The sequence below is a fragment of the Halichoeres trimaculatus genome, unplaced genomic scaffold (genome assembly GCF_033239565.1).
Source record: "Halichoeres trimaculatus isolate MK-OKI-2021-1 unplaced genomic scaffold, fHalTri1.1 fHalTri1_scaffold_13, whole genome shotgun sequence".
Classification (NCBI taxonomy): Eukaryota; Metazoa; Chordata; class Actinopteri; order Labriformes; family Labridae; genus Halichoeres; species Halichoeres trimaculatus.
In genome coordinates this window covers 17,607,889-17,621,284 of record NW_027437191.1, presented here as the reverse complement: position 1 = coordinate 17,621,284, position 13,396 = coordinate 17,607,889, and the positions used below count along the sequence as shown (strand labels likewise).

At 40.9% G+C, this 13,396-nt stretch overlaps 1 protein-coding gene across 1 annotated transcript in view; it reads right to left on the bottom strand.

Annotated features, from left to right (window-relative positions):
* nbas (NBAS subunit of NRZ tethering complex) overlaps positions 1-13,396 on the bottom strand; it is a 221,581-nt gene that overhangs the window by 151,438 nt on the left and 56,747 nt on the right. Inside the window, exons 23-26 of the mRNA XM_074685126.1 lie at positions 12,241-12,394; positions 5,728-5,913; positions 1,069-1,242; positions 476-609 (exon numbers count right to left, since the gene is read on the bottom strand). Of these exons, the coding sequence (XP_074541227.1) occupies positions 476-609; positions 1,069-1,242; positions 5,728-5,913; positions 12,241-12,394 (648 nt within the window). The remainder of the gene's footprint in view (positions 1-475; positions 610-1,068; positions 1,243-5,727; positions 5,914-12,240; positions 12,395-13,396) is intronic.

The following is a 13,396-nucleotide window of genomic DNA, read 5'->3' as shown; positions in this document are numbered from 1 at the left end:
ATGAGGCATTTTAATTCATTTCAAATACCAGAACATGTTACAGGTTCATTTTATCAACAATTTGTTCTTTTGTACTATCACCTCTCAGTCTTTTATTATCCCACTCTCCTCCTGATGCACTGCTTCCCCACACAGCCTCATGGGAGAATTGAAGGACAGGCCCTCTTGCCATATGAAATAAATAGTGTTACAGAAGAGGTGGGAGGGGAGAGTGTTGAGACAGGAAATGTGAAACAGTGCATGGGTTGTGGCTAAGTTAACTGATGGCTCCTTGGAGAAAGAGTTAAGTATGAAAAAGAGAGACAGAGAAAGGGGGGCGGTGGGGGTAACTTGTAAGGAGAGGGAAAAGAAGGGAGGATGACACCATTGTTGTCTTGTGATTTTATGAACTACTCCCTCAATAAATCTGAGTTTGTTATATCCTGTACATTTTTGTCGATGTGTGGCTTCATCTGTGTGTTTTTGTGCAGCTTACCCATAGCCTCTCTGTGGCAGACACTCCAGGATGTCATAGCAGAGACTCAGCTGGTCATCTCTCTCACAGCTGTAGATGCACTCCAGGGCCACTTCCATCAGCTGGTCTGGGTCCCCAATGATCTTCTGCTGGCACTGGATGAGAGATGTGGTGAGTTTGTTTGTGTGTGTGTGTGTGTGTGTGTGTGTGTGTGTGTGTGTGTGTGTGTGTGTGTGTGTGTGTGTGTGTGTGTGTGTGTGTGTGTGTGTGTGTGTGTGTGTGTGTGTGTGTGTGTGTGTGTATAAAAAGGCGTGACCGAACCTTGAGTGTTTGCGCACACACATTAAGGTTCAATATTTTTTCCCCTTTGAGAGTGTGTGTTTTTGAGTGTGTTGTGTGTGGTTTCAAACGGCCAGGAGATCTGTCCTTGGCCGTGCCCTTATGGGAACATAAATACAACTTTTACTGCACAGTGATATGACACCAGTCCTGACACGGCACAAACAGCCAGACACAACATATACACAAGTGTGTGTGTGCCCGAGTGTGAGTGTGTGTAAGTTGTGTTTATCCAAGTGTGACACACCCTTCAATTGTTACGTAGGACTACTTACGTCAGGTTTGGAGTGCTGGAAGATGATGAGGGGCAGGGCGAGGTCTCTCTGGGCCTGGGTGACCAGATACTCTCTGAGCAGAGACTTTGCAGCACCCTCTCTCTGCCCCTCGCATCGATGCAGGAACGGCACCATCCACTGGAAGACGTCCTTTACGTAGCGCTCAGGGCAGGACTGTTGAAACAACAACACTATGTTTAAGACAAGGTTTACGTATCATAAAATCAGATTGATGAGGAATTTACACACTATCTCCTCTTTAAAAGTGCAATTACAGTTCCAAAGCAAACCCATGGTTAACACTGAGAAAAAGAGCACTGGACTCCATCAAAGATCTTATCTCAGAACATGCCTCCACTTCTTTGTTTTTGCAGTTTCTTGTATCAAGTTTCCTTCATAAAAGCTGATATAAAAGAAAATACAAATCAATTGAGAAGCAGACTTGACAGTCACTGCCAAAGAAAGCAGGAGTTGCACATGACAACTTTTTTAACCAAAGTACTACAAGCCAGTTAGAAGCTCTCTAAATTTCAAGGCTGATCAAAATACACCAGATGTGTCCCTGCTTTGTAACAGCACTATTGATAGTTTTCCATTCAAGTCAATCTGTCACTGGATCAGTTGCAGCCGGACAGGTTGCAGGTAATACACAGCCATCCAGTTTTTGCCAGATGCAGGAGCTGTGACGCATACATTAAGCGTAGGGAAGATCGAGTGGGACAGGTAGTTGAAAGGAAAACTACTTAAAAACACCTAGTGATTTTCAAAATAAAACAATCAGTATCGAAATGATGTCATATTTAGCTTGACTACAACCAAAAACCGACGTAATGAGTGGAGCCAGAACAGGAGTCAATAGGTTTGAGGTTTTACAGCCCAACATGAATGAGCATGGGAACTTCTCGGACTTGCGGCTCCTGCTGTCTGTCAGTCATGCAGCTTGTCAGACTGAACACGCAGGTGGTGTGAGTTGACAAACGCAGTCAACACATACCAGCCTGACTGCAGATGTATCTGGAGTATTTGAGGTGGGAGGTCATGCTAAAAACGCATTTAGTGTATGCTTACCTTGACTTATAGGGACTGTGGGGACTATCTGTTTGAAGTGGATTGCAGGGATACTGTATTCATGGTTTTATTGATGTACCACTCTGTCATCGTATGTGACACAAATCATTTTATCTTCTACAAAAAATGCAGAATCTTGAGCAGCATGACCAGATTTGGGTACAGGAGGTGTTCTGGATGTAGAATAATCCACAGAGAGGTATCGAACTGAGATACTTTTTTTTCTGTCCTGTCAATATGTCAGGTTTGAAACCCCTCTTAAGATTTTGTTTCTTCAAACTAACTCCATTGGCTCTTCAAGTTACTTTTCAGACACTACTGGAAAAGTAATTCCTGTCTGAAAATCATATATTGCTAACCTCTGGTAACATTGGAATGCCTGCTTTAAGACACATCATCAGAGGCACTCAGCATCTTCAGAAGGCAATGGATTGGAAAAAAAAAGTTGCATCATGGGTTGTGGGTATTTTATTGTGGTTATAGTACCAGCAGGTCACTAATTGTTCTTCAATAAGATGTGGGCTTAAATTTGTAACCCTGGTGTTCCCTGACAGCTTTTGTAATGTGTTACTGCTGCCGAGGAAATAAGTAGGAAGTCTATCAGGTTACCAAGAAACATAATCTCAGAATGTAACGTGACAAAGTGGTCCAAAATGAAAAAAAAAGACAATCCATGTTTGCAGGTTGGGAAAGATAATGTAATCCAATACACACCCTGTGGGCACTGTTCCCTGATCTTAGATCTATTTTCTTGATTAAATGTTTTAGAACAGCGAAGAGTAATTTCAAATGCATTTACATAAAACCCTGCGATGCAATTAAACCTGAACTTGAACTACAATAGCTTGAGCGTGTGGGATGTTCTATGATTTATGCTGAAGTGTTTCAAGTTCATACAGGGCCTGGCACCCACCTTGCATCAGCTCTGACTCAGGATATACAGATAGGAGAGCACCCATGACTAAAATGAGATCGAAAACACATTAGGATGCTCAATGCAAAGTTGTACGCCCACATGCCAACATTTCATTTGCTGCGTGGTGTCTCTGATAAAGAAAGAGATCAGACACAGTGAATTTAATCTAAGCAAGTTTGGTTAACATTCACAGACACACACACACTTGCGTCGCACCCAAAGGGAGTACCAGTCAAACAGCATGTGTTGGTGCAGTCAACAACATTTCCTGGCTGTCCGCCGCTATGGCAGATACTACTGGCAGTGGTCCTCACAGGCTGAAGCTGGCAGTCATTAGCTACAATTTAGAGGACAGCTCATATTGTGTACTCTAAGGGGACTTGTAAGTGTGGTACCTGCAGTGGACTAGCTTTTATAACTCTTTCTACTGTTGGATGGGGAGTTGTTCAATCAAATGTCCAGTATTTGAAGGATTAAAGTGAATTTTTGCAAGACTGCTATGAAAATCTTTTCAAACAGCATTTATTCTGTTTGCTTTGTTGCTTATTAAAGTTATAATTAGCATACATTATGTTTCATAAGCTACCATCAAGGATAACATTACCCGCACTATAGAACTCTCAAATTAAATGTAATTGCAAGGCAGGATTTCTTTTTATTGACAGTGTGAAGTACACAGAGCAGTGTGCAGGGAAATGATCATTTAACTAATTTAAGAAGGGAAGGGTTGGCAACACTTTCTCAAGGAGGGATGCTTCAAAAGCTCCATAGAAGTTTATACCTAGCAATGGCATTTGATCTAAGCTAAGAAATTACATAAAATAATGCAAATATCCAAAACTATATCCATTACCATGATGTTTGGATATGGTCGGAGGGGAAGTGTTTCTTTAAAGGGACTCAGAGGAGCTTCAAAGTGAGCTCGAAAAAGTCTCCCTCTTAGACATATGCCAGTAAGATCATAATCCACGCTTTAAAATTACATTATCAGCATCACTATGGGTTACTTCAAAATACTTCTAGTTCATACTTCATTGCTTTCCGATCAGGTCGAGCAGGACCGGAACTATTTAGGGCACGTAAAAGTCTCTTTGACAACACCACGCTGGCTGACAAAGTTTAAAAGTGATGAAAGAAATCTGTGTTTTTCTCTGCTGAAAACTATCTCTTGGATTAGTTTTACAGTGATGGTGGAAACAGGAGCTTAACTGTCAGACAGATTTCTTTTACTATCTTATTTCTCTTATCATGCCTTTAATGATTTTCTATTTTATTTCATTTATTTCTATCTGTATTTATATTATTTCAAGTCTTGCGCATTTTATGACTTTTACATTATCCAAACCCTCACATTCCAAGACATTTTATCATCATTGCCTGTCTGAATCTTTTAGTTTTTAGCTCCATTATTCTCCTCATGGGGGCCCTCCATACCGGGAGTTGTGTCTGGTCTGCCCACAGGGGTGTCGTCCTGGAGACCCCTTAGACCTGGGGGACTGGGGGAGGCTCTGCGCTACATGTGCTCTGGTCTGTTTGGGCTGTGGGGGGAGGTCTCTGTGGCGGCACTCCCTGTGGCAGTGGACTACGGTGCCTCTCGGTGTAGATGGCCACCCATGGGTGGCTTCTCCTCACCTGGATCCTTTGTGCCATATCATGTTACCAGTCTTACTGTGTTTGTGAGTGTGGGTGTGTGTGTGGGGGGTTGGGTCTATATGTGGGAGTGGGAGGGATGGGCTTTCATTTTTTAATGTTTTATGTTTCGTTATTTTATTGTTTTATCTTGTGAAGTACTTTGAGTTGCATTTTAATATGTTTGAAAAGTGCTTTATCAATAAAGTTTGGTTTGATTACAATGTTTGCTTGTTGTCACATTTTGAACAAAAGTGCTGCATAACTGTACTGATAAATACCTTACCTTGTCACATTGTATCTGCTAAAAAGTTGTCCTGAACAAAGAAAATTTTTACCAAAACAAACACATGCCTGGTTAAAAGTCACATCTTTGTGACAGTGTGCGTTAGACTCCAGGCCAGAAGGTGGCGAGGCAGCCCAATTAAAACAGATCCTCCTCATTGCATCTTCAAGTGCAGGAAAATTTGTGGTATTCATAACATTCCTGGTAGGACAACAGTTCATGCCAGTGAAAAAAAGAGTCACCTGCCCACACTGCCAAAAGTACCAAAATCCAGTTACATGACCATGGCATTACTGTGCTTGATCAGCCAGCAAACTATGCAATGTAGTCAAGAGAGGGAAGAAAGTCACCAGACCTCATAACACAAGCGAGCTGAAGGCAAGTATCGAAGCAACCTGGGCTTCCATAATCCTCAGCAGTACCACAGGCAGATAACCTCCATACTACACAACACTGATGCCCTTAACAATTATTGAGTGCACCTAATTAAACTAACTTCTCAGACGGTCAACATTTCTGTGTTACACATCCTTTCTCATCATTCTCACATAAGAAACTCCAACACTGAGATACTAAGATTTGGGAGTTCTGAGATAATGCTAAGTCTCAATTATCACATTAAAAAGAATAAATGTTGGAAATATTTCTCTGTGTGTATTGAATTTATGTAGTTTATGAGTTTCACTTTTTGAAATGAACTACTAAAATAAATGAATGAAATGAATGTAAAGTGCAGATATTGTGTTTGATTTATGCTTACATTTTTCATGAGCAGGCGGAGCTTGTCGATGTCACTTAGCTGCTGCAAATCTTTTAGTGTCAGACTCAATTCACATGACGTCTCATACACCAGTGTTTCCATGGTGACCAAGTCATCGCACAAGAGCTCGAGCCCCGGGATCTCCCGCTCCTTTCCCAGGCGCACCAGAGACAGGGCACAGTCCACCTGACAGAGACAGAGAATTTGAATGAAAGATGAGCAAAGTACGAGGAAGCAACAAGAAGAAAAGTTACACGCTGTTCTGTAAGGCTGAAAAACTTTCATTAAAACCATAAAAATAAAAATAACAGAAAAACAGAATAGAAAAATTTAGGTATCTGAGAAATGCATGATTATTTCTAACTGCTGTAACTGAAAAGTTGGTAAATAAAAAAAGCTAACAAATTTTCCCTAAATACCCATCAAACAGCTGATGACCTGACCACAAACTATCACTGATGCTTGAGAGAAAGTCAGGGCGTTGGTTTAGAAGGGTTCATCCTCTGGAGAACTCTTGTTTGTGCTGAAAATGTACTGACAATCCACAGCATTGTATTGATGCGTAGCCATTACCCAAGACAAACATCAACTTTGACACATGTACAGAACAAATCCAAGTTTCATGGATTCAGTGGGTTTATCTTCTACTTTTTTAAAATGTCCTACCACAACTTTGTAAATGTAAGTATCTAGTATCACCTCCATTATCGTCATGTTTGGATATTGTAACAGGTAAATGTGTTTTTATAAGCACAGAGTAATCTATGGTATTCAAATTATCCCTGTTGAGATAATAGCACATGCCAGAGAAAAAAGGCACCTTCCCACAGTGCCATAAGCTTTAATAGCACAGAAACTATTATAAGGAAGAATATAGAGTAAATGTTGCAAGAGATGGAGAGTGTGGCCGGTGTACAGTCATCCTGGAAATTTGTTAAATGCAGGAAAAAGCAGATCTGAGCAAAGTGTGTCTGTTGTTGAAAAACTTTGCCAAGTGGACCAATCATAGGGCATGTGGCCTGCTTCTTTTTGACTTTTCGGAGGAGGTGCACGATAGGCTTTGCCCTCGGGCCAGTACAATATGCTATCCTGGTGATTCTGTTCTATTACCATTTTTGGAGTGCCAATTAAATTAAAAATTAAAATTCTACAATATTTTCAATTTTTTGCTGTTTTAATTTGCTTTTTTAACACCAGACCATATAAAAAAAGTTAACTGATGATGATAATGTACACACTTTATCAGGAACCATGTGAGTCAGAGAGAAAAATTTCACCCTCTGCTGGCGTAAAGTGGTATTTTTTTTTTTCAAATCCAGTTTGTAAACAAACACCAAAATGAAGAATTTGAATTTGAAAACAAAAATGATTTTTGACAAAGAATCCCAATTTTGATATTGTCAAACAAAAAATCCCAATATATCGATTTTTTGATTTTTTTTCCCCCACCCCTGTTAAGCCCATAATCTACTGTGTAGGAAAAGGGCTTCAAAGACTCACAGCATAGGCTACAGAACAGGCAATGTCATAGGCTTTGGTATGGGCGTCAATTCAACGTACAAGCATTATAGTATATAAGAGTACATATTCAATAATAAATTTCATTTATGTAGCGCTTTTCAAGAACTCAAAGACACTTTACAACCGTTAAAATGAATACAAGTAAGTAAACAGAAGTCAAACAACACAAAAACAAAACAAAACAACAGTACAATAACAAATTAAAAGCTAGTTTGAAAAGGTGAGTTTTTAACAGAGATTTGAATGAAGAGAAGTCGGAGCAGTTTTGAATATGCGTGGGGAGTGAGTTCCAGAGAGTGGGGCGGCTATGGAAAATGCTCTGTCCCCCAGGTATGGTGCTTGGTTCTGTGAGGTGGAGAGCAGCAGAGTTTTGACTGTACTGTAGCTTATGGTGGACTTTGGATGATGTACATGAAGGATGCTGTTACAGTAGTCTTAAGTGTGAAGTGATGAATGCATGAATATGTTTTTAGCAGCATAAAAGGGAAGGAATGGATGGAGGCGGGCTATGTTTCTGAGATGGAAAAAAGGCCGTTTTAGTGAGCTGAGAGATGTGATGGTGAAAAGAAAGGTTGCTTTCAAAAATGGTTTCAAGGTTACGGAGGTGAGGTGAGGGAGATTGTAGAGAGTTGTTGAAAGTGAGACTGAAGTCCTGGATGGGGTTATTGAGGGACTTAGGGCCAATGATTATGAGTTCAGATTTGTTGTAGTTAAGTGATAGGAAGTTGTGGTTCATCCAAGTATTTATGTCAGTGAGGCAGTTTATGATTGAGGAGTGTGTGTCTGGGGTTATGGCTTTGGTGGAAATGTATAGCTGAATGTCATCTGCATAACAATGAAAGTGAAGGCCATGATGGGGGTAAAATGTCACCAAGGGGGAGCAGATATATGATGAAAAGAAGGGGACCAAGCACCGAACCCTGGGGGACGCCTTGAGTCAGAGGAGCAGTGTGAGAGGAGCAGTTGTTTATGTAAATAAACTGTTGACGGTCACTGAGGTAAGATGCTGTCTCTCTTTTTAAGTGTGAAAATTTGACATGATTTGTTTTTTTTAAGTCCAGACTTGTTTTTTTATAATCATGATTTGATTTACAATGTCATTCTTTAAGTTTATAAAGCTGACTTTAGAAGCAAAACAAACACATTTCAATGCACTTGCACAGTCCTATATCTGTGCAGATGGCAATAAACTTGTGTTCTGTTCTGAGAGCAAGCTGAACAATGAGTCAAACTCCAGGGGGTTGGAGAATCCAAAGCAGCACAAAAGCACTAAAGAAACATTTCTGTATCTTACAAATTTCCTGGTATGTAACTTTTATTGAGTTATCTCTGCAGTCCTTTCCTTATTCACTCGTACCTCCTGCTTTTTATCTCTCTATCAAGTTACAGTCTAGTTAACCCTGCCAAAGTAACAACCTGTGCAGCAGGTGAGTAAAGAGGCTGTTTCATGCAAGGCACCAAGTCAATGAAGAACTGTTGCTGAGGTTGCTGAACCGATAAGTGAAAAAAACAACAATATCCCAACTAATCCAACACCAAATAATATCTGTCACTCTTTGCTAATATCTAATCATTAGTCTTTAGACAATAAACTAGGGACAATTGGGCTTCCTGCTACTGTGATCAATAAAATCCCATCCAGAAGAGCAACCAGTCAATAACCGACCACCTATACGCTGGCAGCACGCCCGGCCAATCGATGCTCAGCCACCTGTGGATGCTAGCCAATCGATAGCAGAAGCCGCTGGGCCCTGTAGTGATGATTGCTTTCTCTCCACCTTTTAGAAAAGGAGCGCTCTCGGGCACAGCGGTTAGCACAGTGTCTCACCTTTACAAACACAGACACTCACACATATGCACACATACACACACACACTCAAGGGCTGTAACCTTGTCATCTTCAGCTTATCTAAGTCCAATTCTTGCAGAATAAATAATAGCGTGCCTTCATTTGTAAGCTGAGCACATACATACAAACGAAGGAAAGGGGAGAAAAACTTAAATCAACCTTGAGTCAGAGCCTAAGCAATTAGATACAACAAGAGAGAGAAGTCTATTGATCTAACTGTGAGTAAAGATCCTCCTCGTTCACTCCTCTTTCTCCTTCTCTCTTCCCCCACTCTCTGGGGACACATTCCCCAGCTAACCACACACAATTCAGATGTTAAAATCTCGCACTTTTTAATTACGGCCTCGTCTCAATGCCCTCCCTCCTCCTCTCTTCTCTGCACGGCAACACAACTTGTTTCCTCTTTTTCTCTCTCTGCACCATCTCCCCTTTCAAATCCCCTAGCAGTTTTCAGCGACTCCTCGGTTTAATTTTCCAACTCAATTTAAAACCGCCTTTGTTCTGCCTTCTTAGTCCTTTATTTTTGCACATTGTTTCCACATTTTCTCTTCATCTCTGCTTAATTTTCTCATCCTCTTCCTACCTCTTGCAAGTATTTTGTACCCATCAAAAGAAAGTATGGCCCCTATTTGAACTCCTGTGTCTGGCCCTTTGCCTCCTCTGTATGCCTGCACCCAGTATCTGTCTGCTTTTCAAAGCCACCCTCTCATTTTGTGCTCTCTTGCTGCCAGCTATGTTCCAAACAACACTTGTTTTTAATATCCTTTATTTCTACCCTTTCAACCCCTTGTAACCAGTGATTTTCTTTCCCCACAGACAGCTCTTTCTATGAGATAGTTTTCCTTTTTACCTCAACATTTGTCACCCCTGTCCTCCCCTATGTCTGTCAGTAATCCACTCTAACCTAACTAGGGATGCTGCACTGGCCTGGCATTTATCTCTCCTTTTGGTTGCACTTTCATTCTCTGCTTTTGCAAAGCCTGCCTCCCTCTCTGAGCCATCTTGTCAATCTTCTTATTCATTGCCTCGCTTCCTGCGGCTCTGTGACTGGTTTTAAACACTCCAGCTTCCTCTGATGGGGCTCCTTTTAATCAAGCCCCATTTTTGCTCCATTAAAACGCTCTCCCAAGCATAAACACGACCAAATGAGGGATGGAAGGAGGGTGCAAACGAGAGAGAACAAATGAGACGAAAAAAGTTAAGAGGGCAGGAGGGAAGGCAAAAAGCGTCTACAGTGTTTCTGTCTTTTTCGAGAACGCATGAGGGGGGGGAAGTGTGTGAAAAGGAACAGATGCAAGAGTAAAGGACATCCCAAGAGGTTCCCAGAGTAACATGTGAGAGAGAAAAAGCAGATGAAGTGGAATGAAAAAAAGAAGGAGAGAATGAAAGAGAGCTAGTGTGATTCCTGAAGATTAACAATGACTCATTTTACACACATGCTAAGTCTCTTTCTCTCTTGAGTGGATGATAAAAGGCATGATCCCCCTGCTGTCTTGAAAAAATGAGCTATGGACTCCCAAATCTCTTCTCCTCCATCCTCCTTACACCCAGTAAAAGGGATAAAGCGGAGAAATGAAGGGAAAAGATATGAGTGCACTCTAGTTAGTCCTTTCACAAAGACAAAGCAGTGCCGTGACAACCTTGATCCATCACTGTGAAGGAGGGGGGGACAGAAGAGCTGTGGATTTTAGGATCACGTGGGTGTAGAGAGTGGGCAGCTCCGGTGGTTACATTCCATTACGCCTCTAAATAAAGTCCTATCAAGTCTGATTTTTCAGTTACAGCAACAGAACGTGAGATGACAGAAGCTTTGGTTACTCTTCATTAGAAGTCCATATGGCAAATATGATAATGAGCATCCCGATAGGATCAAAGTGACCTTTACTGATGGAGACTGGCAACATCTCGTCTGCAGTCTGTATCCCTGCTCGTGACATTTTCCTGCTCCAGTCATTAAAAAGAAGAAGAAGAGTGCCAAGGAAATTAACTTCCACAATTGCCAGATGTTGATGAATGCCTTCATGTTGCTGGTTTGCTTTAAAATGTAAATCTAGCAGAAATATCCTGTAATGGAAGTGAGTTTATCTCTATTTCAGTTTCAGTTTGTTTACTTTGTTCAGTGTTGAGCGGCCTGGCATCAGCTAGCTCGGTGCATGCAGGAGAGCAGTTTGTATGGATAGCGAAGGTAGGAAGAAAACAACCTGTGGCTACTTACAGTGCTTTGTCCGTGTTTAAATATATCTGTGGAAAATCATCTGTGTGCGAGTACATCTAAAACTCTAAACTTGATCAAAATCCTAATCAGCAAAATATAATAAAGAAGGGTAATAAGCATCAGGGTTTCCAGACTTTCTGGAATGCATCAGAAATGACCAATCCAACCTCAGTTCCAACAGATAGGTACTGTTTTTTCAATGTTGTTTCTTTTTCCACAAGGGCAGACCTTTTTTTATCTAACTGACGACTAATCTGCATTATGATATTGGGTACATACAAAAAAATCCTAGATAAAAGTTTATAAAATAAGTTTCCAAAAATGTGTTTTAGTAGAATTTGTAACCCTGTTTAACAAAGCATCTTCAGGTGTTTTTGATATCTTATGGAACTTCCTCCAAGAACCAGGGACTTTTGGAGGAATTCTGCATTTCAACAGTAGGATCCAGGGTCTAAATTCAGTACTGGGATTTTAAACTGGCAACTTATAGCTAATAAGTTGTCAAGTTTGCAACAGCTGATTAAACGTGGGGCAAGTCCTGAAATCCCCCTTGAAATCCTACCCCCTGTTGGGATCAGGATAATCCTGTTGTTCTGGATCAAAGTTATCCAAATTCTACTGAAAATCTTTGAACAATACAAAAACTGCAGGTTTGGCCCAGTTTTAAACTGAGATTAAATTATGTTATCAGGGCTGTGGGGCCAGGTGTAGTCCAGTTTGTAGTCCTAGGACTACATGCACAAAAATGTACCACAAGAACAGTTTAGCTCGTTGAAAAGAAGTTCCCAGAACTAAAAGTTTGTGCTACTTCTGGTGGAAAAGCATCTTTTGTTGTTGTAAAAACTATTTTTTTTACTGCTTTGATTCTTGAGAAATACAGCCCTTGCTGGATTCTTTTGATACAAAAACCTGACAAAAGTATCCAAACCTGTCGTGAACAGTCGTCGATGTCCTTCGCTCTGCTCTGGTACCAGTCGGTCAGCAGCTCTATGGAGGGCTCAGCTGTTCGAAACCTCAGCAGCTCTGGAGCCTCCTCGTAAATGAAACTGTCATCGTCAAACAAGTTCTGGTCCAGGACCGCTCTAGAGAACACAAAGATGGAGAGGGGTGCATCTTTACTCACTTTTTAAAAAGTAGGCAACAAGGGAACAAACAAAAGCTGAATCTGGTGATATTTCATGTATTTTTTTATAAGCCACTGTCGTCATTAAAAACCCCAAACCACCAGTGAGTTTATTTGTTAAGTTTTGTGAGGAGCTTAAGCCAAATATAACCAATTGCTCGAGGCTATAAAAATAAAATGTTACTCAAAATCTATTTAAACCTCATCAAGTTGCTCCGTCTGCAGTTGCAGTTTGAGCACTGAGGCTTTATTTGACCCAATCCCACAATCCCTGCTGGAGAATATATACATTTGGCATTTCAGAACTAAAAGTAATATATTCATGTTTAATTAAGCTGTCAGAGCTCCCAGACACCAATGGTGTGAGTTTCAAAGCTGACAACAAGATAGTAAAGGCAGAAAATATCAGAGCAGGGCAACACAGTGCTGATTTTGGTATTGTGGTATTTCTAAGGATTAATAACACAATTCAAACACTTTTGTTTTTCCACAAGAGGATACAGGGTATGATCAAGCAAAGGAAAAACGTACAGTTGAGGAAAATGGGAAGAACCAGGTGGCAAAAAATGGCAGAGAGAAGCAGAAGAGAAAGAAGTCACAAATACAACCCTAAACATTGCTGGTATCAAACAGTATCGCTATTTCAGCCTGCATTCCCTGGCCAACTGCAACCCAATCGCCAACTGATTTTATGACTCCACACCAAGGAGCCATAAAAAGAGGCTGCTAAATAAAATTGTAAATGAAGCTGGCTCCCTACAGAAGCAAGCAAATGGCATAAATTGGCAGTGCAACAAGATGTGGTATTAGTTTGCTATGGTTCTGTTTTACATTGAGATAACAGGATGTCATGTTTTGTTCCACATAATGATGCCAGCACAAGCATCTGGCCTGCATGGAGTGAGAATAAAAACAACTCCACACTGCGAGAGGCTTTGTTATCATGGAGACGGAGAGATTC